Raw genomic sequence first — 27,859 nt, forward strand, 5'->3', positions numbered from 1 at the left:
GAGCCTGGCCGCACAACTGCTCCACACCAGGAAAATACACGGACCCCAGAGAGAGGCCCAGCTCCCGAGGCCCAGCGCCAGGAAGGAGGGTGGCTTGCAAGGGAAGAGAGGGAGCATTTGGGGGTTACCTTCAAGTAACCCTGCCTGGGCGCTCGCTCATAACTGGCAAGGCCTGAAATGGGATTTGCAAGGGCATTTTAACCGCCCAAACTGTTGGAGGAACTTTCCAAGGCAGGACCCTGCCTCTCTGACCCTCCCAGATCCTAGAGAAGAAAAACAGAGTAAACCCCATCTTGCCCTCAAAGTTGTGATTCCACCGGTGCCAAGCATGGGTTTTCACCTGAGCCCCTGCGACACAAAAGTCCTGTGTCTGTACAGATCTCCCTTATTCACGGAGCCTGTTTAAAATTCCTGCATGCGAAATTCACAGTTTTAGGACTGGCCATCCCTCCGGCAAGTCCATACACCCTGAGAGGGGCAAATGCAAACTGCGGGCGCAAATCCACACACTTATTGATCTTTTTAATCCACTACCTGCCTCAGCATTTGACATTCTATTTAACCATTAAGAACAATACTGAAACTAAAATCTTGAGAGAGGAAGGGGAGGGGAGGGGGAAGGAGAGTTCTCTGAACGCCAAGGGTCAAGATTCATGTTATGCAGGAAGTAGTATAGTAAATAATATTAAGTCTGCATCTACCACATTTCCACTTAACTGCTGATCTGCACAGAACGAGGGCAAAGAGCGCCCCATCCGCAGAAACGATTGTTTAAAACCTGGTGACAGCAGGGCGGACGACGCCTGCTGCCGGAGGGGCTCTGTCATTGGCGCCGAGTCAGGCTCCGAGTCGGGGGACCAGGGAAGACCTCGGTCGCCCGGACTAAGAGCAACTCACGTTTTCTCCGCCTGGAAGGGTGCCTCTATTTCTCCTTTAGGAACCCACTCCCGCTGCAAAGCTTAGAGCTTTTATCCACACACACACACACCTCCCAACCCTCTATCTACGCAGGGCTGGATTTCTTAATGTTTCGGAGCCCGGCTAAACTTTTCAAGGTGAAAGAGAAAGAAAAAAAAAAAAAAAAGGAAAGGAAAGGAAAAGAGAAGACAGCTGAAATCGCCCCCATGTAAAATGAAACCCTGGTGGATCCTAAATCTTCTTGGGGAGCCTACTGGGGCTGTTGTAGGCCGGAGGACAGAGTAAGGCAAGAGTTGCCGGGAGCAGGCAATGAGGCAACCTAAAAGCAAAGACGCAGGAAAATTCTGTGCAGCCGGGAATCCAGTTAGCTTCAAACGTGTCCAATTTAAGGCAGCAGCCCCTCCACCAAACCCTGTCAAGTACCAGAATTCAAAATTCCAGCCCTCAGAGCCGAGGGGCCAGCAGACCTGCCTAGGAACCGAATGCACTAGCTCTGGGGGAAAGGTCAAAACACAAGGCATGTGAATCAAAAATTTTTTCTGGCCTTTCCGAAAAATGTGCCGGGGGGGAAAAAAGAAACTGAGGCACGCCGGCAGAGACCCCCTCCTCCCCCACCCCCGCCCCGCCTGGTGCGCCCCCAGAAGCAACTACAGGATCCCTGGGGGAGCGGAGCCCTTTGAGGGGACCAGGTCGGGGGCGGGTCTGGCCGGCGCGGGGCCCGGGACCCCCCGGAGCTGCGGCCGCACCTGGAGCGGGGGCTGCCGCGGGGCGCCCGCCAGGTGAGCGCCAGGCCCGGGCGCCCCGGCCGCGGGGGGACGCCTGCTGCGACTTTTTTTAAAAAACACACTCTCGCGGCGACCGAGACTGCTTCCTCGCCCATTTCCGGGCCCCAATCTTTTTAGGTTGTAGCAGGAACGGCGCTCGGGGGCTTTCGCTGGGTCTCCCCAGCCGCCCCGGTCGGTCCCCGAGCTCCCCCTGCTCCCGCCTCCCGGGGGCGCGGCGGGGGTCCCCGCACCCGGGGCGCACTCACCGTGGTGGGTCGGAGGGTACCTCTGCACCGTGGCCCTCACCGAGTTCCCATAGTACGAAGGGACGTGGTTGCCTTGACCGTCGATGTTAAAAAGTACATCCACCTCCTCGGGCAGCGGGTACTGCGCCGGGTCCATGTAGGAGTGGCCGAGGCCCGGGTGGTGCGTGTCCGGGTGCTGCCCGTTGAGGACCGCGGGGTGGTGGTGGCTCACCCAGCGCGGCTGGTCCGCCGTCACCTCCATGGCCCCGGCTGCGCTCGCGCCTCTCGCCCGGCCCGGAACCCGCGCGCGGAGAGGGAGGGCGGCGGTCGGGCTGGGGCGGGGCGGGGAGGGGTCGGGGGGCTCCGAGGCCCTGCAGGTGCTCCTGCCGTCGGAGGGGCGGGGGGGGGGGTGTCGAGTGATCTGTTTGCAGTGGGGCAAAGGGAGAGCTGGGGAGGAAAGGTGAGCGAAGGAGATTTAAAAATATATATTTGAGCAGTAGTTTGGCAAAGAGGAGAAGAGGAAGGAGAAGCAAATTCCCCCCACTCCAAAAAAAAAAAAATATATATATATATATATAGGCACGGGAAGATAAAGGGGAGGGGGCACCAAATTCTAAAAGAGGGGAGGGCGAGCGAAGGTGGCTGGAATTTTTGCAGAGGAGGCTCTTCTGCACCGGGGCTGGCTCAGCGGCTCCGAGGCTGAGGCTCTCCGCGGGTCACCTGCGAAGGAGAGAAGGGGGAGACCTGGATGAGCTCCTAAGTACTCGAGCACCTGAGTTTATCAAGTGGCACCACCTCCCCGCGAGCCGCCCGGCCCCGCGCCCGCGCACCCAGGACACGCGCACACACGCGCGCTCGCGCACGCCTCCTCCCGAGCGAGGCCAACCGGGACGCGGCCGCCCGGGGACCAGGGCCCTGCACCCACTGCGCGGTGGCACCGGCCCGACAGCTCCCTCCCTCGCCCCCCGCCGCCGCCACCTCCACCACCTCCACCACCACCAGCATCCCACCTCCCTCCCCCACCCCCCCTCCGCGGGGACAGCGATCCCCGGACCTTCCTTCCAGGCCTCGAGAAACTCTCCCAAGGAGGACGGCAGGGTTTAAAGTGTGTTAAAGTCCTCCCACATGGGGCGAGGAGGGGAAAAAAATAAAAAATTTAAAAAAAGAAAGAAAAAAGAAAAAAAAAAGAAGAAAGAAGGAAAAAAAATCAAACTTAAAAAAAAAAAAAGTTGCTAGTACCAACCTGGGTAGCGAGCAGTGAGGAGGAGGAGGAGGAGGAGGAGGAGGAGGAGGAGGAGGAGGAGGAGGAGGCGTGTGACCTGGGAGACCAGAAACTGCTCGGTCAGGTTGCGTGGCTCGCTCTGTCGCGCGCGCTCTCCGTCTCTCTCTCTTTTCCTCTCTCTCTCAGTCTCTTTCTCCCTCTCTCAGTATTTTTTTTTTTTTTTTTACAGGGAATGCATTCTTTCTGAAAGTATCAAGACGGCGCCAGGCAGCTCAGTGTTCGCAGACAGCTGTGGCGCGACAGAACTTAAGGAGGTTCTAGTGTCATCCGCGCCGAGGGGGAGGAGCCTGGCGCTGGCGAGGAGGGGACAGTTTCACCAGCACAAGGAAACTGCAACCCAAACCCGCTGCAGGACCTCACCGCCCCCCCCGCCGCCCCCCTGCCTTGCACCCCTCCGCCCCAGCTCCCGCCCCTGCACTGACCGGAAGGGGGGCGCCGCGGAGGGCGGCCCGGGGGCGCAGGGGCGGCGGCCCGGGTGGGCCAGGCCCGCGGGGTTTGGGGCGGAGGGGGCGGGCTGGAGGGAATTTGCGCTCTGGCCCTTTAACTGTGGCTCCCGCTCCTGCCAATTCATTCCGGCTCGGTGGATTATTCCGTGCCGGGGAAGCCGGCCTGCCCCATTCATAAAGTACATTTCTACAGGCGGCCTTTCTTTTTCAGACTTTTTTTTTTTTTTTCTCTTAATGACCAAACTTGGTTTTAAATTCAATGCAGGGTTTTGGGGAGGTGATTGCTTTTTTTTGTTTGTTTCTTTTTTCTTTTTCTTTTCTTTTTTTTTTTTTTTTTTTTGGAGCTCTGTGCATGTACCACGGATCAGAAAGTATTATTATTATTTTTTTAATGCCGAAGTCCTTTGAGGTTTGCCTCTGGAGAGAATTGCCTAAGAGGCTTGAGGAGTGGGGCAAGAGGAGTAACCCTTACTGGGATGTCCCGGTGACCCTGGTGGTCGTTGTCAACGTTTCCCCCCCAGCCTTTTGTGCTCGCGAGCCCCACGCAAGGAGGTCCCCGCTGTTGCAGCTGTCCCGTCTAGACCTGATATTTGGGGTCGGTGCGTGCTTCTCACTTGAGTGGCAGGAGTGATGGGAGAAAATGAAAGGGAGAGGGAGACAGAGAGAGAGGGAGACGCTAAGGAGCCCCCTAAGAGCCGGCGGGAGTGGTTGCAAAGAAAGAACTCCAGTCTGTTTTCCAGTGGCCTAACTTGTCCCTCCTCCCCGCCCAGCGCCCCGGGGTCTTGCCCCAGCCGAGGGACCGGCCCCTTCCACCTACCCCCGTCCCGGCCGGCGGGCAGGACTGCGGCGACCTTCCCCGGCCTCGCGCTGCGCGGCCCCGCAGCCCCGGGCGGAGGGGGTGCGGCTCCAGAAGCCCCGGTGGGGGGCGGGGCCTCGAGGGGGCGGGGCCGCGCGGGGCCCAATCAGCGGGCGAGGCTCCGGCCGGGCCGCGATTGGCCGGCCCCGCGGGCTCCAACCTCCCCGGCCTCGCCTGGTCCTTTGAGCCACTGCATCCCCTAGCGGCGCCCCGGCTTCTGCAGCCGCCCGTCCCGAAAACGCGGTCGGGGCGAGCAGGGGTCAGGCGGGGAGGGGAAGACTCAGGTTCCACCTCCTGCTCACCCCAGGGCCCTGTGTGCGAGGAGAGTGTGGGTGCCCCCCCCCCCGCAGGCTTCCCCACGGACGGCACTAAGAGCTGAATTTGGGGTCTCATCTGAATGAAAGCCATTATTCCCTCTTTGCTCCTCTACAAATTACCAAAAAAATTCGAAATAGAAGAGACCGTCCCTAAAAGTAAGTTCTGGAGGATTCGTTCCATCAGGTCAAGGAAAATCATCAATATTCAGCCTTCGGCTGGTGTGTGTGTTGGGGTAGGGGCGAGCGAGAGATGCCTCGTTTTTATGCACAATCCGTGTTTAGAAAGATTAGTGACATTTATTTGAGTGGTGGAAACGCGGGTCCTGCCCATCTTGGGTTTGGAGGCTCCGTCTTCTTAACTCTGATGTTTGTTAAAAAATCAGGGTTGAGTTTCAAGATACGGGACGGAAGAAGATTCCTAAATGGAACACACAGCGCCCCGCCCGCGACGGGTTTCTCCGGAGCCCATTTAGTTCCCGTTTATTAGGGCGGCCCAGTAAAGCAGCATCGATTTTCCCCTCACTCTGACCACTTCCCTCTAGAGCCAGCCAAGCTGCCAGCCTCTACTGCTCGCGGTGCTCTCCGAACCTTTTAATTATTTAGTTTCTGTCTAACATTCACCGGAAACCGCTTCATAAACAAGGGCAGGCCAGCGCGCACACATTTTTGCTCAAACTCCCCGAGATTAAGATTAAGGATGGGAGCAGACAGGGAGAAAAAAAAAAATTTTAATTAAAAAAATAAAATAAAATAAACATGAAAAGCGCTTCTCGGCGCATCAATCAGCCCCGGGTCGAGGCGATGCCAGACCGGACCCCGGTTCAAAGTCCACGCGGGGAGTCCCAAAGGTGGCCTTTTGGGGCGAGACCTGGGAGCCAGGGGAAAAAAAGAGAAAAAAAGGGAGCCATCCCGGGGGAGGGGGGAGGAGGGGGAGGGCTGCTGACGCCAGGACTCGAAAATGTGAACTTGTGAGCTTAGCACAATTTTAAAAGACAAAGGGAAAATATTTGGGAGAAGGAGGCCTTCCGGCGCGGCGCCTCTCCGGGAACGCGCAGAACTTGGGGGGCGGGCGTCGTCCGGTTTAATTCAAAGCGCCGGGTCGGGCCGCCCCGCGGAGGAGAGGCCGCCCGCCCCCACCCCGGCCCCCACCCCCGCCCCCGCCCCCACCTCCTCCCCACACCTTGGAAAAATAAAAGATGTCGAAGGCCCTAGGTCTGGGTGGTTTGCAGCGGGCCGAGAGGCGTGGGGGGCTGCGGCGGGATGCCCGGTGTAATGGAGCCAGCCTGTAGGGGGTATTTAACATTTAATTCCCAGCCGGTCCGCCCCTGTTCCCGGACTGACAGTGGGTAATTGGGAAAGAGGACGTTGCTCTTTTGATGGCCCGCGCCGGCCAGTCTCGCCGACGCCACACTGGGTTTGACGTCACGGGCCCAGCCCCAGAGCCGGGAGCGCAGGGAAGGGGGGTGGGCAGGGAAGAGGAGGGGAGGGGGATGCCCGGGGGGAGGGCCGAGGTCGGCCCCGGGAGCCGCCGGCCAGCAGCGGGGGGCGGGGAGCGAGGCCGGGGCGCGGCTGCAGCGCGTGGCCCGAGGCGCAGAGCCGGGCTGCGGGGGTCTGAGCCAGGCCCGGCGCCGGCCTGACCCGCCTCGCCGGCACGGGCAGGCCGGGCTTCCTCCTCCCGGCGCGGGCGGGGGAGCGGAGGGGGCTCGAGGCCCGGGGGCGGGGGCGGGGGCGGGGGGGGAGGTGGTCCAGGCTCCCCCGCCGCGGGAACCCGCGAGGCCGGCATCCTGGCCTCCTGCAGAGGCGCCTCTGCGCCCTCCCGCAGGCCTGCCGGCCCCTCCGCACCCAGGCACCCAGGCACCCAGGCACCCCGGCCCTGGCCCGGGCTAGCGAGCCCCCCTCCACCCCGCCCTCGCCGCCCCCTCCTCCTCCCCGGGAGCAGCCGGCCGAGCGCCGGTGGAGGAAGCGAGGAGACCCAGGAGGAGGATGCCGCCGCCGCCGCCGCCGCCGCCGCCGCAGGGCCCCGGGCTCCTGCAGGGCGCGAGGCCTCCCTCACCAGGGTAAGGGGCGGTCGGCGAGCGGCCTGCAGGCCTGGGGCCCTGGGGGCAAGCATCCCCGAGCCGGGCGAGCGACGGCCGGACACCCCCCCCCACCCCCCAGGAGCGCGGGGCGGCGGGGGCCAGGTCGGCCCGTCTCCATCGCCAGGCCTCGAGGCGGCTGCTTTAGGCGTCAAGTTGAGTGGGGTGTGTGTGCCCTCTTGGGGAAAGGGTAAGAAATGGAGCCTGGCTTGCTGTCCCCGGTGGCGGCGAGCTGGGGCCCACACACACACACACCCCCAAGCACATGCCCGCGTACAGGTCCCTCCCACCCGCCCTCCCGGGACGGCAGGGGCTCCGTGCCTGGAACTGGGCCACCCCGTCCCCGCCCGGGAACCCGAGCCCGCGGCGGCGCCCCGGGCAGGCGCGTGCCCCCAGCTCACCCCTGCGGCCGCGGGACCCAGAGAGCCGAGGCCCACGCGGGCCGGCGGCCCCCACCCGAGCCTGGCGCCCCGCGCATCCAGGCGAGCTCCGCGGGGCCGAGGTGCCCGCGCGCTGCCCGCGGCCGGGACCCGGGAGCCCAGCCTCGGGGGCCCCGCGCACGGGGAGCGGGCGTGCCGCGGGCCGCCCGGGGCGGTCGTTGGAGCGTGTTTGCTTAAGGAACTTTGCCAGCGGAGCGCGCGCGAAAATAGTCGGATTTCCCAGCGAGGCAGCAAATATTTGCAGGCGGGAGCAAGAAGCGGAGCCGGGCCGCGACGCCGCGTCCCTCCCCCCGGAGCCGCGGCGCCGGCCTGGGCGGACCCGGCCGCGATGCTCGAGACAGACGCGAAGCCGGGGACCTGCGGGGCTGGGGGCAGGGAGGGCGCGGGGCTGCGGCGGGGCCAGCAACCGGAGCGCGGCCGCGAGGCCCGGGCGAGCCGGGGCTGGGGCGGGAGCGGCCCTTCCCGGGGCAGCTCGGTCAATCTTCCCTGCCTGCGACCGGTCGACAAAAACGGTGTGAGGCGGCCGCGCTCGCTGCACGTCTGGGGAGGAAGCGGGAGCCGAGGGGGGCCGAGGCCGCGCCCTGCACCCGCCCGGCCCGCGGCCCCGCGCTCTGCAAGCCTCGGGCTGGCGGCCGGCTCGCGCCCCGAGCCCAGCGCTGCCCGGCGGGGCCTTTAATGGGGTGTCTCCCTTTTAATAGTGGCCATTGTCGGAGCAATTAGCGAGAGACAATAACCGCCAAGAGGCTTTTAATTCGATTCCTTGCGCTGGCAGCGCGCGGCACCGGGGCGCTCCGCACGGCGGGAGGCCGGCGGGGAGGATCCGGCCCGGTGCGGGCCCCTGCCCCGGGGGTGCGGCCCCAGGGGCGGGAGTTCGGGCGGGGGCCAGCTGCAAGCGGGGGAGGGCGCCCTGGTCCTGCTCCCGGGACCGCGAAACCAGCCCTGGGCCTCGCCGGCCCTGCAGGCAGCGCGCGTCCCGGTCCCCGGTGCCTGCTAGAGGGAGAGAAGCGGACGGGGCGCGGCCGTGGAAGACAGGCCTCCTTCCTCCGGGGCCCGAGGGCCCCCGCCTCCATCACCCAATTCCCTTCCCAATCGGGAAGGGAGAAGAAGCCCCTTCTGGCGCGCACACACCTCCCCCCTCCGCGGCCTCGGCCCTCGGATTAGGTTACCGCGGCCAGGCGAGGGTTTTGACTGGTTACAGAAGAGCGCAGGTAAAGCTGTATAAACAGCTCGCAGGCTGCAGGGCTGGAGGGTTACGCCGGGGACACGGCCCCAGGCGCCACCGCCGGGCGAGCGCCGCACCCGGGAGGGGGGAGCCCGCTGGGACGCGGCGCCCCGGGAGGCACGCAGCGCGTCCCCATCTCTGCAGCCCGCACCCGAGCCCCCGCTCTCTTTCCCGCATGAACTGAAAACGCAGGGAATGGGGAGGAAAGTAGAGGTGATGAGAAAGCAGCGAGGCGGTGGGCAGGGCCCCGGCTGTTCTTTGCAAATGAAAGGCGGCGAGCAGGGGACTTGGGGGATGAAGAGAGAAGGGGGGGACCCCAAACTCACTGAGTGCAGATGCTGGAGGTGGAAACGTCCGAGGGGGGAGCCCCACGGGTACTCAAGCGAAAAGAGTTCCGCGCGCGCAGCTCGGCTCCCGGTTCCCACGCCCACCCGCCTCAGGCCTAGGGTCTACCTGCCACCTGCCCTGGGAAATGAGCCATCGCTTTGGAGGGGGTAGATGGTTTGATTCACCTTTTTTTTTTTTTTTTTTTTTGCTTATTCATCTATCATCGTTTAAAACTCGGAAGGAAACCCGCCCAGGCCAGGAGGAGCAGCGAGAGATGGGGAGAGTCATAGAGAGAGGAGATGCGCTCACAGATTACCCCCTCCTGCTCTGCTCCCGACCGCTAGGTTGGGCCCTGCAGCTTGGGGGATCCTGGCCCTCACTCTGCCGCTACCCTCTTCTCCTCCGGTGAGAAAAAAAAAAAAAAAAAGATTGTATCGAGATAAAAAAAAAATTAGGTAGGGGCGCAGCGGAAAGGGGGAGAGAGAGAGGGAGAAGACAGGGGATTTCTGTTTTCGAGGGTAACAGTGCACAGGTTGGTGGCATTTGGGGGGAGCCCCAGTGTTGGGCAGGAGAGAAAGATTCCCCTGGAGGACCATTCGGAAGGAAAGCCAGTCACCCTGCAGGAAGGTCGCACCTCTCCTGCAGTCCTTCCTTCCTGGCCTTGGAGGTCTAGGGGGACAGTGGGAGCCCCATGAGAGGAAGAAGGGACTGGGGACAGAGGGGCTCCAGCGGGTCGGGTCGTCCCTCCCGGGCCACAGGCCGTTGATTCAGCTCCCAGCAGTACCACCGGCCCTCAGGTAGAGGCTGGCCGAGTGTAGACTCAGGCTCTCCTCCTGGGGGGTTCTCAGGCCACCCGCTGAAACATTCGGGATTCCCGGGGAAGTTGTCAGCAGTGTGGGATTCACCCACGGGAACTCCAGGGCCCTGTATTTTTCTGGCAAGAAGGGATGCACTTGGGCCACCTGCTGCACCCCCCTTGCTCCCCGGGTGCTCCCCGATCAACCCGGCCACCTCACTGCCCCTGGCCGGCCCCAGCTCCCAGCCTCAAGCGCTCACCTTACCCGACTCTCTGGCCACGAAAATTTGTCATTACAGGAGGAGGGCTTTATCCCGGAGCTATTGTGTTTGTACCTCTCTGGATTAGCCGGGACCCTGGGGTGTGTTTGTTCCCGGACCTTCGACAGCGCGCTTCAAGGGAAAGGAGAGCTCACAACACGGAGAGGAGCGAGGGAAGATCATTTCCTCCAAATCGGCAGACAAGAGGCGAGCTTCCAAAAGCACCAAGTGTTCTCTGTTCCTCCCCACCCGCTGGACACCCCCCCACCGGGGAAAGTGTGCGAGCGCCCGGGGCCCAGAGCGGGCAAGAGGCCTCCCCGCGTGCCTGCGCCCCGCCGGCCCTCACCCCGCCGGCCCTCGCTCCCCGGCCGGGCCCACCGTGCCGCCCCGGCTCACGCTCGCTTCTCCGCCGTCTGCCACCTCGTGGACCTCAAGCAATTTGTTACATAAAACAAAACAGCCACCACACACATGTGCCTGCAGCCCCGCAGCGACGGACACCCAGGGAGGCCTCGTCCCCTTCTCCTCCTCCCGCCACCACCGCCAGGCCAGTCTGCCCAGCGACCAGGAGCGAAGCGGGGTTGGCACTTGCAACCCCTTCCCCTTCCCCGATCGCCTCGCCGCGCTGGTTAAAAAAACCTCCCTCCGGTTACCCCCACCATGAAGGAAGGGGTGATCGGAAATACTCGGTTCATGCACAAAGACGTACCACAAAACGAATGCACATTTCTGTGTGAAAAGGCTCAGAGGCGGAGGAGACAACGTCTTAGTGGAGCCCAGAAGTGATGGGAATGAGCGGGCGCTAGAGAACACTGGGCTTTGGGGCTCTGGCCCCACACACCTCACCAGGACTCCTAATTCCCCGCCACCTCCGGCGGGTCCCCGGACACAAATCGCCTTAAATTCCAAAAGAGGGGTTCTCAGCCACCCGCCTCCCACATACCTGCCCCTTCCTGAGGCTCTCTCTCTGTGTGGCCCTGAGCTGCTGGGCGGCCCAACAGGAAGCTCCACCAATGAGTGCCCAGGGGCGCCCACTCCCATCCACTCACTGCACCCCCGACTTACCCCCACCTCATATATCAGCTGCGAAAAGGCAGGGTGGAAAGAGCAATAAAAGGCAAATGCAGCTTCCCCTGTCTCTGGGCTTTTGGCAGGACGGACTAACCAGTGTCCGAGTACCCCGCCTCCTCCACCCCATCCCCGGTGGGGTGGGGGTGGGGTGCTGGCAGAGACAGCTCCTATAGTACGGAGGGTGGGCCTGGGGAGATGATGTACCAGGCGCCACTCACCCGCATCCTCTGAATGCAGCTGGGCTCTCAAACCAGGAGCCTTAGGCCTGCCAGGGCTGCCGGCTGGAAGCTGGAGGCTGGCCCTCCTCCTCGGTCCCCCAAGGGAGTCGGTAATGGGAGCCCAGGGGAGCTGACACCCACCTGGGGCTTGGTCCCGCTGACCTGGTCGCCACACCCCGTCCCCATCCGAACGAGCAGCCAACTATTCTCTTCTCCCAAATCACACACATGTTTAAAAGGGTTAATGGTAAGCTCCCTCCTCGCTGGGCCCTGCAAGCATCTCGCATCCAGGCACCTGGATTGCCTTGAGGGGCCTGACCGGGTCTCCTTGCCTCGGAAGGCAGTGGGGGGGGGGGGGGACCACCAGCGTCCCTTCCCCCTGCCCGCGCCCCCCAACACGCACACCTTTTCTGCCACAACCGCGAAGGGTGGAGGGCTGCCAATGCTACTTTATTAGTTGCCACTTTCAAGTTCATAAGCTCCTGTCCATTGCCCCAGTGTCCTAGTGAACGCAGGCAAGAAGGGAAGGAGAAAATAGCCAAGAAACAGGGGAAGGAAACCCGAGGGAGGATCCGGGGGTGGGGATCGACTCCCTTCCATCCACGGCCCCGGGACAGAATCGCCCAGGGCCGGTTCCTCGGGCGCCGGCGGGGGGTCTCCGGGAAGAAGAAGAGGTGGACCAGAGCCCCTCTCCTGTCCGGATTCACTCAACTTCCGATGCCTTTTCACGATTCCTCCGTCGGGAACTGCCTCCGACTGAGGGACTGCTGGGAGGTCTGTTGGTCCGATGTCCCAGGAGAAAGTAGAGTCCTCGCCCCTGCTGCCCATCCTGCTCCCCCACGACCCTGGGCACCCTCTCTTACAGGTCGTGGTTTTCTCGCTCAACTCAGGGTGCTCCTGGAAGCAGGGGTGCCTCGGGGCCACTAGCTCTCCAGGGATGCCAGATGCCCTCACATCTGGACTCCCAACTTTTATCTCACAGCGCACAGCTGTTTCCCTAATTATATGCAGAGACAATGAGCCCAAGCTCACACTCGTAAGCAGAGGAAAATAAACACGCAATTGACACTCCCATCCCGCGGCCACCTTTGGGAGAAGGCTGAGCTGCTTCTCCTCGGCGGGCTCTCTCCCCGGGTCCCCGGCCCTCCCTGCACTGGAAGACGTGTGTCCAGCCCTCCCCCGGCATTCCGACCGTCTCTCACACTTCTGTCTAGTTTGTCTCCACATGCCTCACTCCGTAGCTCGCTCTCCACCAAGGGCGTACACACATGCACCCACCATGCTCGCCCAAGGTCACTGCAGAAAGCCAAAGACTGCCCGTGCCCGCGGAAGAAAAAAAAAAGTAATAATAAAGCCTGGGGTCTAGTTCATTTTCTTCCAGGGGCAGCTGTCCCCTTGGCGTCTAGACCGCCCCTTAATTCTCTCCACGTGGAGCCGGGAAAGCGAGGGCAGAGTTAGAGAGAAAACGATAGTCACTGACCTGGGTATTTTGCTCCCGCGGGCCAGCTGTGTTTTATTTTATTTTATTATTATTATTATTTTCCTGACTTGCCAGAGATCCGAAGGCAGAAATGACAGGCAGCCTTGGCCACTCCGGTCACCGCTGCGGTCCTAACCGCCCCAGCTGCTTACGGCATCTCACGCGGGCTTCCAGCGAGCAGTAAAACCTGGGTGATGTGCATCCTTCCTAGGAGCCCCCTCCCTCCGCCTCCTCTGCTCACTGTAGAGAGCGGAGCTCTTCCGGGTTGCGCAGGGGGAGAGGGAGGGAGGAAAGAAGACTGAGCGGGGAATGGATTTCACCCCCTTGTGCAAACACGCAAACCACACATCTGGGGTGTGTGAGGCCAGAGGAGCTGGGCCGGTGGGGCGGGGGGAGACTGCCTGCAACGTGAGCAGCCCCTGGCGCCTACAGGCCCACCGGCTCTGCCAGGGGTGGAATCACCACTGCAAATGTCATCGCCAGTGTTGACTGGGTCATTACCCCCCCCCCCTCAAGATATAAAAGCTTTTGCAGAGTCTCTTCGTCCCATTTTTTTGGAGCGAGTGGGGACCCAGTGGGAGCGTCTAGAGGTACAGTCCGCGCCACCATTAGCAGGGTCTCTGCCCCTCAGGGCTGTCCCTCTGCCTTCTGGTTCCTCCTCCAGTTTGTGTCTGCTGACGCCTCCAAAATGCCTGTGCTGGGCTTTCCTGTGCCTTGGGTGCGGCTGTCCGGCACAAGGTAGGGAGGGCAGACCCACGGGCCACCAGGCTCCGGGCTCGCTGGTCCACCTTGGCCCTCCTCCCGGTGGCACAGGAACGGCCGGAGGGAGGCCCGGCCCTGCAGACACTGAGTAGAGGTTTGGGGACGAGGCTCTCTCTCGGGGTCCCAACTCTTTTCAAGAAGAAAAGAAGGAAATTTAGCATCCAGGGCCCCTGAGGTGAGGGAGCGAGAACCAGAGGTAGCTGGAGGAGGTGGGGGGGGGGGGGCCTGAAGGAGAATCTTCTGTTGGGTGCCCAGCCAGGAGCTCCCGCCCTGCCCCGTGGCATCTCTACTCCGGCCCAGGGGGATCGAATCCTCCAGGGAGGAGATCGGCATGAATAAATTTCTGCAGGAGTAAAATGAAACCCCGTGAACACTGGGGGAGAAAGGTCAGGGTCCATTCGTTTTGACAGGTAGCGTTTCCCCCTCACAATATTTATGCAACAAGAATATGGAGACTGACTTTAAAAATAAATACATCTTGGGGGAGAAATAAAACCAAATGTATCCACCGCCGGCCCAGGACGCTAAGAACCTCCTTGCGTGGGACCCAGCTGGGTAGTAAGGAGTCGCCCCGGCTTGGTGCCGCCAAGGGTTTAGGGGTGATCGTTCTTGGGGGGCATCGTGGGGGGGACGGCCACCGGCCAGCGAGGGCAGAAGGAGCGGTGCAGGGGCGCGCCGACCTGAGGAGGGGTGCGGGGAGGGTCACGGGGTGCGATGGGAGAGGAGGTCAGGATGGTGCCCGCTGGGGGGCTGGGGACGCCCCGTTCCGAGCACCCAGGGGCCCCGCGGCCTGGCCCCCTGGACCGCGCCCCCCCAGCTCCGCACCGTCGGGGCTCCGGGCCCAGGCCGAGTGGGGAGGGCTGCTCCCGGGAGCGGAAGGGGCTCTCCCAGGCCCAGAGGGAGCCCCGAGCCCCCCTCCCCACCGCCCTCTCCGCCGGCTCCCTCCCGCCTGCCGCCACCCAGCGGCCGAGCCGCGGACAGGAGGCCGCTCGCTCCACAGCTCCCCCCACCTGTTGCCCCGGGCCCTGGCAGGGGGCTGCGGGTGGGGGTGGGGGGGGGGCGGGGTGGGGGCCGTGCCGGGAGGACCCGGGGTTGCGGAGCAGGCGCCCCCCGCCCGCCTTGGCCCCCTGGAGCGCGGCCTCGTGGGGGAGTCGCGCCGCGGGGGCCCCGGGAGTGAGCCGGACCCCGCCTGTCTCCGCGTCTCCCCTCCCCTCCCCTCCCCTCCCCTGCAGCCCCGCTGCCCACCGGGGAGCCTCTCCAGCTCGGTCCCCGGAGACCCGCCGAAGGCCCCCGCCCCCCCCCCCCCGCACCTCCTTCCCCTCCCCTCCCTTTCCCTCCGCTCCCTTCCCCTCCCCTCTCCTCCCTCCTCTCTCCTCCCCTCCTCTGTGTCCGCGCTGCCCACCGGGGAGCCTCTCCAACTCCGCATCCCGGGGACCCGCCGCAGGCCCCCGCCCCCGGGTCCCTCCCCGCCTCCTGGGCCCCCTCCCCTCCTCGCCCTCCCCTCTCCTCCTCGCCCTCCCCTCCCCTCCCCTCCTCGCCCTCCCCTCTCCTCCTCGCCCTCCCCTCTCCTCCCCTCCCCTCCCCTGCAGCCGCGCTGCCCACCGGGGAGCCTCTCCAGCTCCTCATTCCCGGGGACCCGCCGCAGGCCCCCTCCCCGGGTCCCTCCCCGCCCACTGGGTCCCCTCCTCGCCCTCCCCTCCCCTCCCCTCCCCTCCCCTCCCCTCCCCTGCAGCCGCGCTGCCCACCGGGGAGCCTCTCCAGCTCCGCGTCCCCGGTCCCTCCCGCCCCCTGGGTACCCTCCGCCCCCCTCCCGGGTCACCCCCCTCGCCCCCCGCTGCCGCCCGGAGCTGCCGGCCTGACCGCCCCTCTCCCCGGTTCCCTTTTCTGCTGACGCGGGCACTCGCCAGACTCCAGGTCTAAAGTGTCGCCCGGCCAGGGACGGAGAAATCCGACCGCGTCCACCGCTCGCCCGTCACCCCAATACCACCTTTAGCAAAGGAGGGCTTAACTGAAGGAAATTCGGCCGCCAAGGACACTCGGGCTTAGGACTTGGTGGAAGCGAGCGGTGTGCGGGGCAGCGCCGCGCGGAGCGGGGTTCCGAGGAGCCACCGGCCTTGCGTGTGGCCGCGAGGGGCCCGGGGCGGGGGGAGCCGCTGCTGGGGGGGACCCCGGGGCGCGGCATCCCGGGGGCCGCGGGCGATGGGAGGGCGGGGGGGGGGGACCCGGCAGTGGGTGAAGAGAGGAGGTCTCCCCAGAAGTGAACAGTGGGGGGAAAGGCGCTGGTGGCCCAGTGAGACCCCCAAGATTTATTCTTGGTTGGTGGACACCGGCCCCTGCACACTGTAAAGATGCTGCTTTAATGAAGCGACAAGTCGCTTTCTGAATTTTAAAAGCTACCACTCTGGCTCGCTGATTCGCGGTTCAGGTCTCTGTGCGTGTGTATATACCTGTGTGTGTGAGAGAGAGAGAGAGAGAGAGGGAGGGAGAGCACCCTCGGTTATTCAGGGGTGCTGTGGGCGATCAGTGCTGAGGACCAGCAGGCCCGGGTGCTCAAGAGCCCGCCCTGGGTTAGCAGGTCTGAGGGGCCTGGGTGGCCCCACTGCCCAGACCTCAGGACTCTGCAGTGAGCCTCTCCCCTGGGGAGTGCTTGTGTGGTACGCACCTGAGCAGCAGAGCCAGGAGGCAAGGACCCAGCTCTCTGCCACCCAGTCATCCTGGTGGGGGGGCTCCTCACCTATTGCCTGCCCCCCCCCCCTTGCACACATCCCCTGCTGCTGGCTTCCCCCGCTCCCTTTCCCCTCCCTGGAGCACCTACCCCCTGGCTTCTTAACCCCTTAACCCTGGGCAGGCGAGCATCCTTCCCTGGGCTAGGATTCAGAGGCTGAACTCAGTAGAGAAATGTTGGGAGGCTCCTGGGCCTGGGGACAGAGCTGGGGTTGGGATTCCTCCTGGAGGCAATCCCGACAGCCCGATTGGCACCAGCATCGATGGCTTTAAATCCCTGTGGCTCTGTTGGGCCACATTCCTACAAGCTAAGGCATTTGATTGGATTTTAAATATAAAAGGAAGTCACTGGGCAGGTGGAGGTAGAAGATGGGTCAGTAAATGACTAATGATAATAGAAACAGTGTGTCCCAGATCTCTGCGATGGCCGCGCAGATAGGAAGTTCACCTGTTGGATAAAGAAAAAGGGGACCCTGTAGGGAGAAATAATCGCTGGCACAATCTCCAATCTTTCTAAGAATGTGTGGCCACTTTGAGTTGTTCGAAGCAGGGCTGGGGAACCGTATATTTAATCTTCCAGGTTTTCAACATCCCATTTCTTTCCCTTAAAACACAGGTAATATTTTTCTTCCTGCCTGTAGGTCTTCAGCCTCCGTCCCCCTCTCAATTTTTCTAACCTTCCCGGCTATCCCCTCAGGTTGCTTTTAATTCTTTCGCATGCGGCTCTCCACCAGATGAAAACACACACTTTAAATACCAGCCTGGGTTTAAAAGTTCTAATCTTTCAATTCCACCCATTGGGATGTGTTCTATTATAAATGTGGAGGGTGGGGGGAGTTGGGAGGGTGTGAAGGAGTCTGGCGTGAGAAAATCCAGTTCTTTGATTTTCCTTTTCTTTTTTTTTTGCTTTTTTTCTTTTTTCTTTTTTTTTTTTTTCTAATGGAACATTTTTATTAAACTCAACTTCTAGGTCTGTGACTGCCTAGGTTTCCATGACCGAGATTTGCCTGGCTGGGGGGTGGGTGGTGGTAGAGCACTGCGTGGTGGGGGTCTGGGTGGTGTGGAACCGTGGACATCTCACATGGAAGTTTCACAAAGCAGTGACTGGAAATTAAAAAAAAAAAAAATCAGACCTATTCCACCCAGGCGCCCTAAATAAATAGCCCCGTTTGCAAATTCCTATCAATTATTACGTGATGGGAAAAAATCCTATCTGAAAATAAAGCACGTGGACGTGGAGAATTTTAATTAAATCTTACTGTGGATATAATAACATGGAAGTGATTTTTCATTCGGCGCTTGCCTGCTCACCAGTGTTTTATGGCGTTTTCTTGCCTCTGACTTTATTTTAAAATATTAGACGAGGTGGAGAATTATAAACGACTCTTTCCTTATCTGTACTGCTCACATATCCAGGATCAGAGGAGCTGATTAAGAAAGAAGTCAGAGGCAACGTTGGATTCATAATGATTTGGAATAATGAATCCTTATCTCTGCTTTCCAGATTATCTGCCTTTCAGCTCCCAATGTTTTGTTACATGGGATAATTTATTGCATCTAATACATCACAATGAATCTGATGGTAGAAAGTGATGGCCAGCGTTGTGAAAAGGGGGCCCTTATTTTTTATCCCGGGGCAATGAAACTGCTTTTTGCAGTTTTTAATTGGGAAAATATAAGGTAGATCTGATAAAAAGAGAGAGAGAGAGAGAGAGAGAGAGAGCGAGCGCTGGGTATAATCTTGCCTGCTCGTGCCTTACCACGCGGCTCTTTAATTAGTGTGTCAATTTCAGGCTGAAATTAACAAGATCGACCTGAAACCAGCGCTTAGTTTCTCCCCAGCACCGAGATCCTAATTTTTAACATGATTTATTTTTATGAAAAAGGAGATAATTAATCATAAACACCGACTAAAGCTCAGAGCCAAGTTAAGATAAAATGCCATTTGCATCTTTATATAGAAAGATACCAATAATGTTAATTTTCCTGAGATTTCCTCTCCGCTCACCCCGTGTCCTGTCCCCCACCCCCCACGCGAGGTTCCCACCCTGACCGCTGCCCACTCTGGCCCCATTCCAAGTAAACAAGAAAAAAGAAAACAAAACAGCAATCCCTAGGTTTCTCTTATTCATTGCTTTCTTTTAAAAAGTGCATATATATATATTTATATATTCAGCTCTTCTGGCTTTGTCTGTCAACAAGCAGAATGAGCATAGGGTTTGTTGTGGGATCCCCCCCCTCCTCCAGCAGAGTGGTGGATGGATCTGCCTGTTTTCCCAGATCCCCCCCGCCCTGCACCGACCCTCATCATCTTCCCTGGGTTTCAGAGTTGGAGAGAAGAGGACACACATCTCATTTAATGGTTAATTAGTTACGATAATTGGCATTTTTGTTTCTTTTGTATTTTGCCCTAACGCCAAAGGAACAAAAGCCATCTAAACGCAACAGGCTTTCCTCTCTGCCTCTTTCAGGATGGATTTCCGAATCCCAGGCTGTACCCGGAGTCCCCTCCCAACAACTGACAACACTAGCAACCTCCCAGCTTCAGGAAGTAGAAGGGGCAGGAGTCACCGGTAATTTGCTTTTTAAGCTCGTGCCTGTTGATTACTTTCTGGTTGCTTGGATCAAACAATCGTTGCAAATATGCAAACCAGCAAGAGGAGATTCATACATATCCACTCTCCAATTGTTCCTCCTGACGTCAGATCATAATTTCTTGGTAATTGGATGGCTTGCACCCGAATAACGCGCATCTGAAATTCTCTACGTTTCTCTAGGTTGCAGTAGATTTTGTACTGGGAGTGTAGGGTGGAGTTGGGGGCAGGATTTGGGTTGTTTGGTTTTTGTGTGTTTTTTTTTTTAAGAATACTTTCCAGTTCACCATAGTCCTATTTTTTTTTTTTTTTTTAAGATTTATCTATTTGACAGAGAGAGAGTGAGCACAAACAGGGAGAGTGTCAGGCAGAGGGTGAAGCAGGCTCCCTGGATGTGGGGCTTGATCCCAGGACCCCGGGATCATTACCTGAGCTGAAGGCAGAGGCTCAACTGACTGAGCCACCCAGGCGCCCCACCATAGTCCTATTGTCTCCCTTCCTCCCCGCACTTGGGAACCTTTACTTCTCAAGTGCAGAGACGAGGTTTGTTTCCTGAGCATGTCATCTCCCCGACAGTTCTAGAGCGGGTTGGACAATGTTGAACGCAGGTGATCAAGATGACGGAAGTGGGGGGTGCAGTTGGGTCTGAAGCAGGGGTGAGGTTCTGTAGAGCCAAATCCGCGGTTCCTCTGCTTAGACCTACAAGGGCCCCCACCACTGGGCTTTCCTCTCCTAGGATCACCCGAGGTTCCCAGCCTTCTGCAGTTCCAGTGTCAGTTCCTGATCCCGCCCCACACCCTTAAAGGTATCCAAATAGTTACAGATTTTAAAAACTTGGCTCTTGATGCCGATAAAGACACTTGAGGTCGTGCATGGCCGGAGGGAGGGAGAGACCTGGTTTTCTGGGATGCTCTCCTTGTAGCTTTCGGTTCAACGTTGGCCTCACGCCGGTGGATATCAGATGCCGAGTTCCAATTTCGTATTAAATACCGCATGAATTCCCTCTCCTGCCCGTCTGCCTCTCCCTCTCCTTCTCTTCTTCACCCCTGCCCCGGTTCCTCTCTTCCCTCTCTTTAGGACACATCACTCCAAGAATTTCAAGTATCAATTATAAGTAATATTAATTTCTCAGCCCCAACCAGTGAAGTGCGGATGATCTGATAGGAGTATAAAAACGGTGCTTCCCTAGATGAAACAGACCAGTGGAGCCTACTGGGCCATTTCCCATGCCCAGATGAACATTCAATTTTCCGGCATTATCTCCGCACTTAAACTCGCGTGCTCCATTTCTGTGCCAAGATAAATTTGCATAATATTTGCAGCTGTAATTAGCTGATGAGCATCTCCCAGCCTCCCCCTTTTGTCTCTCTCTGCATTTGGTCTTCCACTGATGCCACATTTGATCTTTAATATTACAGGATTCCCGATAGAGGATTGCATATCTTATCTTCTCGGCTCCAAAATCTTCTAAGAAGGAGGGAGAGAGGGAGCGAGGGGGTTTGGGGAGAAGCGTGAGGGAGGGGAATGAAGCTTCAGTAATCAGGGTTTGAACAGGTTAGGATGGGGAGAAGGTAGAGGGAGCGACAGAACAAATGAGAGCCACTGAGAATCTGTGGTGGCTGGGGTGGGGAGCGGTGGGACCAGCCTCTTGGAAAGGAGAATCTGGAATCCACCCGTTACTACTGAGAGAACTGGGGAGTGGGGTCATGGGAGGTCGGGCTGGAGATCTGGAACCTGGCTGAGGTGGGGGGAGAGAGGTGAGTAGCCAGCATTCACGTTGTGGCCCTTCCTCCCTTCTGGGAAAACAAACAAACAAACAAACGCAAACAACAACAATAACAACAACAACAACACAACAAAAAACCAAACGGTCCAATCTGCGGCTCCAAGGAAGGCACTCCGGCGGGTAGCTCCTCTCCAGCAGAAACTGGAACTTTTGAAACCAGGCGACTGTCTTATCTGCTCATCTGGTCGCCTCTCCTTAATAGAGAGCACAGCGCTCCTGAATCTCTAATGTGCCACGGTTTCGTTCTGCGCGTTTCTGGTTAGAAGAAATAAGAGTCCCCCTCTAAGAAAAGAGGGAAAAGAAAGTGAAGAAAGGGGGGTGGGGGAGGAAAAGCAGAAAGACACAAGAGTTTAGAAAAAGAGGAGACCCGGGGTGGTCCTCCCAGCAAACTGGGTCGCCTCCAGAAGGGGAGCAAACCCGGCCAAGTGTCCCCCAGCCTCGTCTGGGTTGTTACTATTGGGCTACTTTTCTCCAGTGAAGTTTCCTGACCCGGCTGGGGTCCGGGTGGGGGGTGGAGGGTGGGGGACGCTGGGTGGAAGGAAGGCGGATTAGAGGAGCCACTGGTTGAATTAGTATCTGTGGGAATCCAGAGGAGTAGAGAGAGAAAGGAAAGGCAAGAGGGAGAAGGAGGTAAAAAAGAAGAAAGAGTCGACTTTCATGCCAATCATTGGAACAAATAGCTAACATTTAACGTTTACACGCGCTCTGGCGACGCCCTGGCGCTCCGAGGACCCGGGGCAGGGCTAAAATGTCCCGAAAGCCTTTGGAGAAAACGAGTTTCCAGCTATCAGGTTCTCCCCATCTCCCCCCTTCCACAGGGCTTCGGTTTCAGGCTGGACTTGTCCAATGTCTGCGTTGCCGCTGCGAGCTCCTAAATGAGTGTCAAGGAGGCAAATATCAAATAGCGCCGGGGTCAAGGCGGTTTGGTTAACCGTGCAGGGCGCTCGGGACCCAGACCTGTGCGGGACGCGCAGGGGGGAGGGAGGCGGCCGGGAGGGGGCGGGGAGGGGGGACCGAGGGAGGGACGCTGGGCGGATGGAGGGGCGGGGGGGGTGGCGCCCACCGTGCACAGGGGGGCTGAGCCCCCCACGCACCTCCTCGCCCCCCGCCAAGCAAGGAAAGGCGCCTGTTGGCTCAGCGGGAGAGGAGTCCCTTGGAACTTTGCTCTTCTGTTTTAACGAGGCCAACGTTGCGCAGCCAAGATCAGAAGTGCGCCTTTAGGGACTGGGGAGCTCCAGGCCTGCTTCCCCACCTGCTGCCCGAGGGTGTCGGACGAGGAGTTGGCCAAGGTCCCCTCGTGCTGGGGAAGGGTGCAGGGCGTGGGCCCAGCGCGGTTAACCGGGAGCGCAGGGGCCCGGGTGACAGGCTCTGCCCGGTGCACCCAATGCGCCCCACGGAATCCAGAGCTGTGAGCCCCAGTCCTCCTCCACCAGAGCCCCGAGCTCGGTGGCCGCGAGCAGCAGCAGCAGCGACTGTCGGGGGGAGGTCTCCGTCCAGGGAAGTCCACCCCCACCCCCGCACCGCCCCTGCAGCCCAGGTTCCCGCGCTGTCCCTGCTCCAGGGCTCGGGCTCCGAAGTGCTTGCAAAGGAGAACACTTCTGCTGGTGGGGGGGGGGAGGGCGCCCTGGGGCTGCCGGGCAGGGCAGAGGCGGGGACCCAGCGATTGCCCAAGGCCCGCTGCATGCGCTCCGCGGAGCCTGCGTCCCAGGTTCTGGACCCGGCTCTCCGCGCTCGCGGAGGTGGGGGGTGGGGCGGGGAGACACGTGCACGGGGGGGAGCGTGCGTGGGGGGTTCAGCCCCCTCCCCCCTCGGCCCTGTGGGGTGGGGGTGCCTGGGGCTGATTTCCCCCGGAGGCAGGAGGCTGCGGGCCAGAGGTGGCTTTGCAGGGCGGAGCTCAGGCTGCCCCCTCCAGGGCTGGGCCCCAGGTCCGCGCTGTGCACCCCGCCCCCAGCGTCCCCCCTTGGGGTGTATCCCAGGCCGAGCACCGGACCCCAGGCCTCTCCTGCGGAGCTGGGGTGGGAGGATGGGGGGGCCTGAGCTCCAGGCCTGGGGGGTGCAGCGGGGTGAGGACCGAGGTACAGGGGTGGCCCCCCCGCCCCCCCCCCCCCCCGGACACGACAGCGGGGTGCCCGGACCTCGCGCAGGGTGGGCTGGGGCCCTGCCTTCTTAAATAACCCTCTTTGGGTGAGTTTTTCCCTTCCCTCTGTGTAATTCTCAATGACAGTCATGAAGACTCATCACGATGTTACTTTTCCCCTTCTTTCTCAAATTTAAAAAAAAAAAAAGAGGAAAAAAAATACGCACCCGACTCCACTAGCGTTCGGGTTCCGGAGAAATTCTCAAATAGAGCAGTGTAATTTCTCAGTTGATTTTGATTGACATACTGTCCCTGGGATCATGTGTTAATCCCTTCTTCACTCAAGCCTTTTCATAACTCATTTCTCTCTTGCTAGATGGGGGCTCTGATGGTTACCGAGGCAACGACGATAGCACTAAGCTATTTCCCTCTCTGCAAGGAGACCATTATTCCGCATGCATAGGCCATCTGCAGCAGAGGTCGTCGCAAAGTCATTCACAACACAGCACACGTTTATTAAACTTTTATTCTCTTTTTTCCCCCAACACGGAAACTAGTTTGCACTTGTACGGGGCTGGGGGGTGGGTGGCAAGTGCCCCTCAGTGTCGGCCCGCAAGGACAGTCCTCTGGGCGGTGGCGGCTGGTGGCCTGCGCTGGGCCAGAGGTCCCTTCACGTCCCCATTGGCCAGAGGGGCTTTGGTCGCCGCCTCTGGGGCCTTGAGAATAGGATGGAGGGGTTGCATCTAAAGGGTAGGTGGGAGCGGGCCTCCATCCTCAGTCACCTTTGTTCCTGCCTGGGCATCATCTCCTCTTCCTGTCCTGCCCGGAGCGGCCTCTCCCCAGGGTACCTGCAGACACCCCCCGGGGAGCCACCTGCCGGGGCACTGGGGTCCTGGGCTTCTTTTCCCATCACGCAGCCTGCTGGTGGCACAGAGTCCTGCCCCCGTGGCCCTTGATGGGAGGTGCTGGAGAAAGCATGGGTTTGGGTGTCAGCCTTCTCCAGCAGTGGGGGGGGGGGGGTGAGCCCAAGACCGGGCCGCCTGGGCCCGTCAGTCAGTCAAGGACATGACCTGGACAGGGCCCCAGGTTCCGCATGCAGTGCCAGACTCAAGGCACCCAAACCAAAGGGCACCTGCGAGGCCTGCTGATGGCCACTGCCTCGGTTTCCCTCACCTTCTCCCAGTTCCTCCCTCTCTCCCTTTCTTTTTCTTCACTTTCAGCCTCCAAGCCTTTGTCCTTTCTTTCTTTGTTTTTATTTTTTTTAAGATTTTATTTATTTATTCATGAGAGACGCACAGAGAGAGGCAGAGACACAGGCAGAGGGAGAAGCAGGCTCCATGCAGGGAGCCTGACCTGGGACTCGATCCGGGGACTCCAGGATCAAGCCCTGGGCCAAAGGCGGCGCTAAACCACTGAGCCACCCGGGCTGCCCTCTTTCTTTTTCTTGTAATGGGAGTGGTGGACCCACTTGGGGCCCCAGGGCGGGCATCTTGGGCTGCAAGGGCCTCTATGAGCCCAGCCCCAGAAGACGGGCTCCTGCCAGCCTCCTGCCCCAGGGCTCCTGCGGCCCCCCGAGAGCCTGCCTCCCACCACCTCGCTGTGGGAGCCTGCCCCAGCCACGGCCAGGGCCATGACCCAAAGGAGGGCTGTCCAGGCCACCGTGCCGCCAGCCGTTGGGGGCACCGGTGGTCAGGCCCGAGCCGCAGCGGGGCTGGCTGGCAGCTCTGCACACACTCTGGGGGCCCTGAGCAGGCCGGACAGACGGCAGTGGGGTAAAGGTGAGGGGCTCCTAGCTCAGCAGGTACAAGGGCCTCCAAAGGCCTCCAAGGGCCTCCAAGGGTCAAGCTCCTCCCCCTAGCCCATGATTGCCTGTGGTCTGTCTACACCCGCGGGCGGTGATGAAGGCCAGAGGGGGCGCTGTTGGAAGCCCCCCCACTCCACCGTCCTATTCCTAGAACTGGTGCTGCTCTGCTCAACCCCAGGGGTGACGATGCCTGCCCGGCGGCAGGCCTGTGCCCAGGAACACACCTGGCTCAAGGCCAACTAGGACCAAAAGATCCAGGGATGGGTCCTCACAGCCCCGACCAGCACCCCCACTCGAGGGGCACTGGGTCCCCCAGTGCCAGGGAGACCCTGAAAGAAAAGGAGGAGGGAACTTTCTGAGCAAATCAGCCGGCTTTTCCGGGGCTCTGTGCTTCACACACCTACACCTACCCCGGGAACACGATTAGAGCACTGAACCCTCAGGCCGGCTGGCCCTCCTGCAAGGCCTGTGCCCAGGGGGGTCAGGAGGCTGGGATCTAGAGCGACCTGACTGTGGCTGGGGGGCTGCTGAGAGGGGACCGGGGCTCGGGGTGAGCTGTGGTGGCCCCAGTAGGGATCCTACGTGTCGATGTGTGTCGTCGGTGTCTGACCCGGCTTCCCGGGGGCCTGGGATCGAGTCCCCCATGGGAGCCTGCTTCTCCCTCTGCCTGCGTCTCTGCCCCACCCCCCATGAATAAGTTAAATCTTAAGAAAAAATAAAATAAAAAAAAAAGCAGGTTCCATCTGCAGGGAGCGGGTCGAGGGTGGCAGAAGCAGAAAGAGGCCCTGGCCTCTCCACTGCGAGGGTCAGAGGGTCACATCGCGGGCCCCTCCCGCCTGTGCGGGGTGCTGGCTGGAAGGGGGACGGTGTCGGGCCGGGGTGGGGTGAGCGGTAGGAGAAAGGCCACAGCTCTCCGGGGTGCCGGGGGCAAGGTCACAGCAGTCGCCACCCAACTGACTTATGGGGCGGGGTGGGGGAACTGCACTGCTGGAAATCCCGCTCTGGGACTCTGGGAGAGGTGTCGTGTCCCCCCCCCCCCCACACTAAGGCTTAGGCACCTGCACCCAAACCCCTAAGGGTATTACTGTGTAATAATAGTGGCCGCATCCACGGGCTGCGGGCTGCTCCTTAAATACTTAGCACGTCATCCTCTAAGGTAGGTTTGTCCCTTCTCTATAGGTTTGTCCCTTCTCTACAGGTGCCAGCCGCCTGGCCTGACCCCAGCTCTCATCGCCTCCAGGAGGACGCTTTCTCTGGTGCGAACTTTGACGGTGGGAGTGTCAAGAAAGACAAGCAGATAGATCATGACAGAAGCGATCAATACTCAATACTCGGGGAAATGCAGGACCTGTCGCTGTGTGAGCCTGGAGGACGGGATGCCGGGGGCGTCTCCAGAGGCTTCCTTACCAAACTGCCCGCGCTCCTTCTGGATCTCAGGGGGCAGGGGGGGATGCTCGGGAGATGGTGGAGCAGGGCAGGGGGCAAGGGACATTCCAGAGGGGAACAGGCAAGGGTCGAGGACGGGGTACAGGGAGGTCAAGGAGCCCTGGGAAATGTCACCTGCCCTGAATGGAGAGAAGTGACAGGGGTCGGCACACGTGACCACGAGAGCCTTGAAGGTCAAGCCAGCCGGCTTTATGTGGTGGGCGCTGGGCCCGGGGAGGGGAGTCTCTAAGCTGAGACACAGAGTGATGCGGAGTTAAGTGGTAGATTCTAGAAGCCCTTCTGGTGAGCAGCTTCCTCCCTAGACATCGCTGTACAAGGTGAGTGGCCCGTAACATTGGGTTTTTTGCTTCTCAAGATGCTGGGGCAAAATCAACGTGCACCGAGGCCTGCGCTTCTCCGGGCGCTTTCCCAATATTGCTGCGCGGGGACCTCCGTGCCCCAGGGCCGTGCAGGTGTCCCCAGAAGAGCAGCCCGGGGTAGGGGGGCCCTGACGCAGCCAAGGCCGGAGGGGAGAGAAGTGCCACCACCTGGAGAGTGGGCCGGAGGAGCGCGCTGGGGGATATATGGCAGGTATCTACAAACCCTCACGCTAATTGATGGGCTCCCCATATATCATCCCAGATAAAGGGCCCCGTGCAGTAAATGCTGATGTTTAGAACATCCTGATAGGGCTTTGTTAACAAGAAGATAACAGAAGAGCAAGATATGTTTGTTTAGCTGCCTATAGATAAACCCAATAGGTCTTTGTTAACTTTTCATGACGGATGGCAACTACTAACCATGATAAATAATCCGGGAGCGGGCAACTTTCTTCAAAGTGCTGGGATCGGCCCAGATTTTTAGGCCTTTGGAGGGAGGAGGGAGCACTCTGCGCGCGAGGACACCCGGGTCGTTGCGCTACTGGGCTTGACGTCTGCGAAATGATTTTAAGGAAGCCTGGAACCAGGCCGCCCCGCGATGCGTGTTCGGGCCTCCGGAAACCTGGCAAGTTGAGGAGCAGGATTTCTCGGACGAGCCTGCACAGCCGGGCAGAGCCCTGAGAGATCCGCGGGGATATGCTTCTAGCAGCGACGAACAGGTGAGAATAGGCTTTTCAATACTTGGAACACGGTGGCCAGAGACGCTCCTCCCGGCCACTCGTTGCAAGTCTTATCCCAAGTGGATGGCAGCATCAGAATTTCTTTCGCGGCATCTAGGAGGCTCAGGGGTTGACCTGACCTTCGGCCCAGGGCGTGACCCCGAGGTCCTGGGATCGAGTCCTGCACCAGGCTCCCGCAGGGAGCCTGCTTCTCTCCCTGCCTGTGTCTCTGCCTCTCTCTGTATCTCTCAGGAATAAATAAAATATTAAAAAAAAATTCTAGGGCAGCCCGAGTGGCTCAGCAGTTTAGCGTGATCCAGCCCAGGACAGGAGATCGAGTCTCGGGATCGAGTCCCACGTCGGGCTCCCTGCCTGGAGCCTGCTTCTCCGTCTGCCTGTCTCTCTCTCTCTCTCTCTCATTAATAAATAAATTTTAAAAAAATCTTAAAAAAAAATTCTAAGAGCCATGGGGGTAAGTTTTGTCACTGTGTTTAAATAAGTCTTGCCCACTGACGGTCAGCATGGTGTTAACCAGACGGAGCCACAAGTAACACTTTGCCCAGAACTCACCCAAAACAAAAGCCTCAAAGTACACCCAAGGCAGCCGTTTCATGCATCCAGTTACAAAAGACCAAACTTTTGGGCCGTTGAAGAAAATCATCATCCCACTGTTACCGTAAATGCAATATTTTAAAAGAAGGCCATCATCTTTTTTTTTTTTTTTTTTTTTTTTTTTTTTTACTGAAAACATCATTTGAATTTTATCTTTGCTAAAATGCTGGGGAGGAGGGGTGGAGCCTGAGCTGACCGCATCATCTCCCCCAACCTGAAGACTAATCAAGTTTGATGGCCGTGGTGATGCTGGGTCTCG

The 27,859-nt window shown here is 59.8% G+C and overlaps 1 protein-coding gene, 1 long non-coding RNA gene and 1 other non-coding gene across 11 annotated transcripts in view; 2 read left to right on the forward strand and 1 right to left on the reverse strand.

Moving 5' to 3' along the window:
- The window catches only part of GATA3 (GATA binding protein 3), a 30,292-nt gene extending 17,402 nt beyond the window's left edge, over positions 1 to 12,890 (reverse strand). Inside the window, exons 1-2 of one of the 5 annotated variants that reach the window (XM_038530158.1) lie at positions 12,718 to 12,890; positions 1,949 to 2,647 (exon numbers count right to left, since the gene is read on the reverse strand). In XM_038530158.1, coding sequence (XP_038386086.1) covers positions 1,949 to 2,189 — 241 coding nt within the window. In that variant the 5' untranslated portion in view covers positions 2,190 to 2,647; positions 12,718 to 12,890. Of the gene's footprint in view, positions 1 to 1,948; positions 2,648 to 3,170; positions 3,451 to 4,472; positions 4,575 to 12,717 lie in introns of those variants that run through there. The other 4 variants (XM_038530157.1, XM_038530161.1, XM_038530160.1 and 1 more) reach the window with 4 other exon arrangements.
- On the forward strand, positions 6,788 to 11,079 carry LOC119871091. 3 transcript variants are annotated; one of them, XR_005355339.1, is made up of 3 exons: positions 6,788 to 6,885; positions 9,134 to 9,297; positions 9,988 to 11,079. It is a non-coding gene; the product is annotated as a basic proline-rich protein-like (transcript). The 3 variants fall into 3 exon arrangements; XR_005355341.1 differs by lacking the exon at positions 6,788 to 6,885 and adding an exon at positions 6,981 to 7,093; XR_005355340.1 differs by lacking the exon at positions 6,788 to 6,885 and adding an exon at positions 8,295 to 8,551.
- A 386-nt stretch (positions 12,891 to 13,276) lies between the features above and the next one.
- LOC111091610 lies at positions 13,277 to 27,399 on the forward strand. 3 transcript variants are annotated; one of them, XR_005355344.1, is made up of 6 exons: positions 16,477 to 16,819; positions 18,675 to 18,776; positions 25,663 to 25,822; positions 26,266 to 26,480; positions 26,842 to 26,988; positions 27,272 to 27,399. It is a non-coding gene; the product is annotated as an uncharacterized LOC111091610 (long non-coding RNA). The 3 variants fall into 3 exon arrangements; XR_005355342.1 differs by lacking the exons at positions 16,477 to 16,819; positions 25,663 to 25,822; positions 26,266 to 26,480; positions 26,842 to 26,988; positions 27,272 to 27,399 and adding exons at positions 13,277 to 13,307; positions 23,037 to 23,197; XR_005355343.1 differs by lacking the exons at positions 25,663 to 25,822; positions 26,266 to 26,480; positions 26,842 to 26,988; positions 27,272 to 27,399 and adding an exon at positions 23,037 to 23,197 and having other exon boundaries at positions 16,495 to 16,819.
- The last annotated feature ends 460 nt before the right edge of the window (positions 27,400 to 27,859 follow it).

The sequence above is a fragment of the Canis lupus genome, chromosome 2 (genome assembly GCF_011100685.1).
Source record: "Canis lupus familiaris isolate Mischka breed German Shepherd chromosome 2, alternate assembly UU_Cfam_GSD_1.0, whole genome shotgun sequence".
Lineage (NCBI taxonomy): Eukaryota > Metazoa > Chordata > Mammalia > Carnivora > Canidae > Canis > Canis lupus.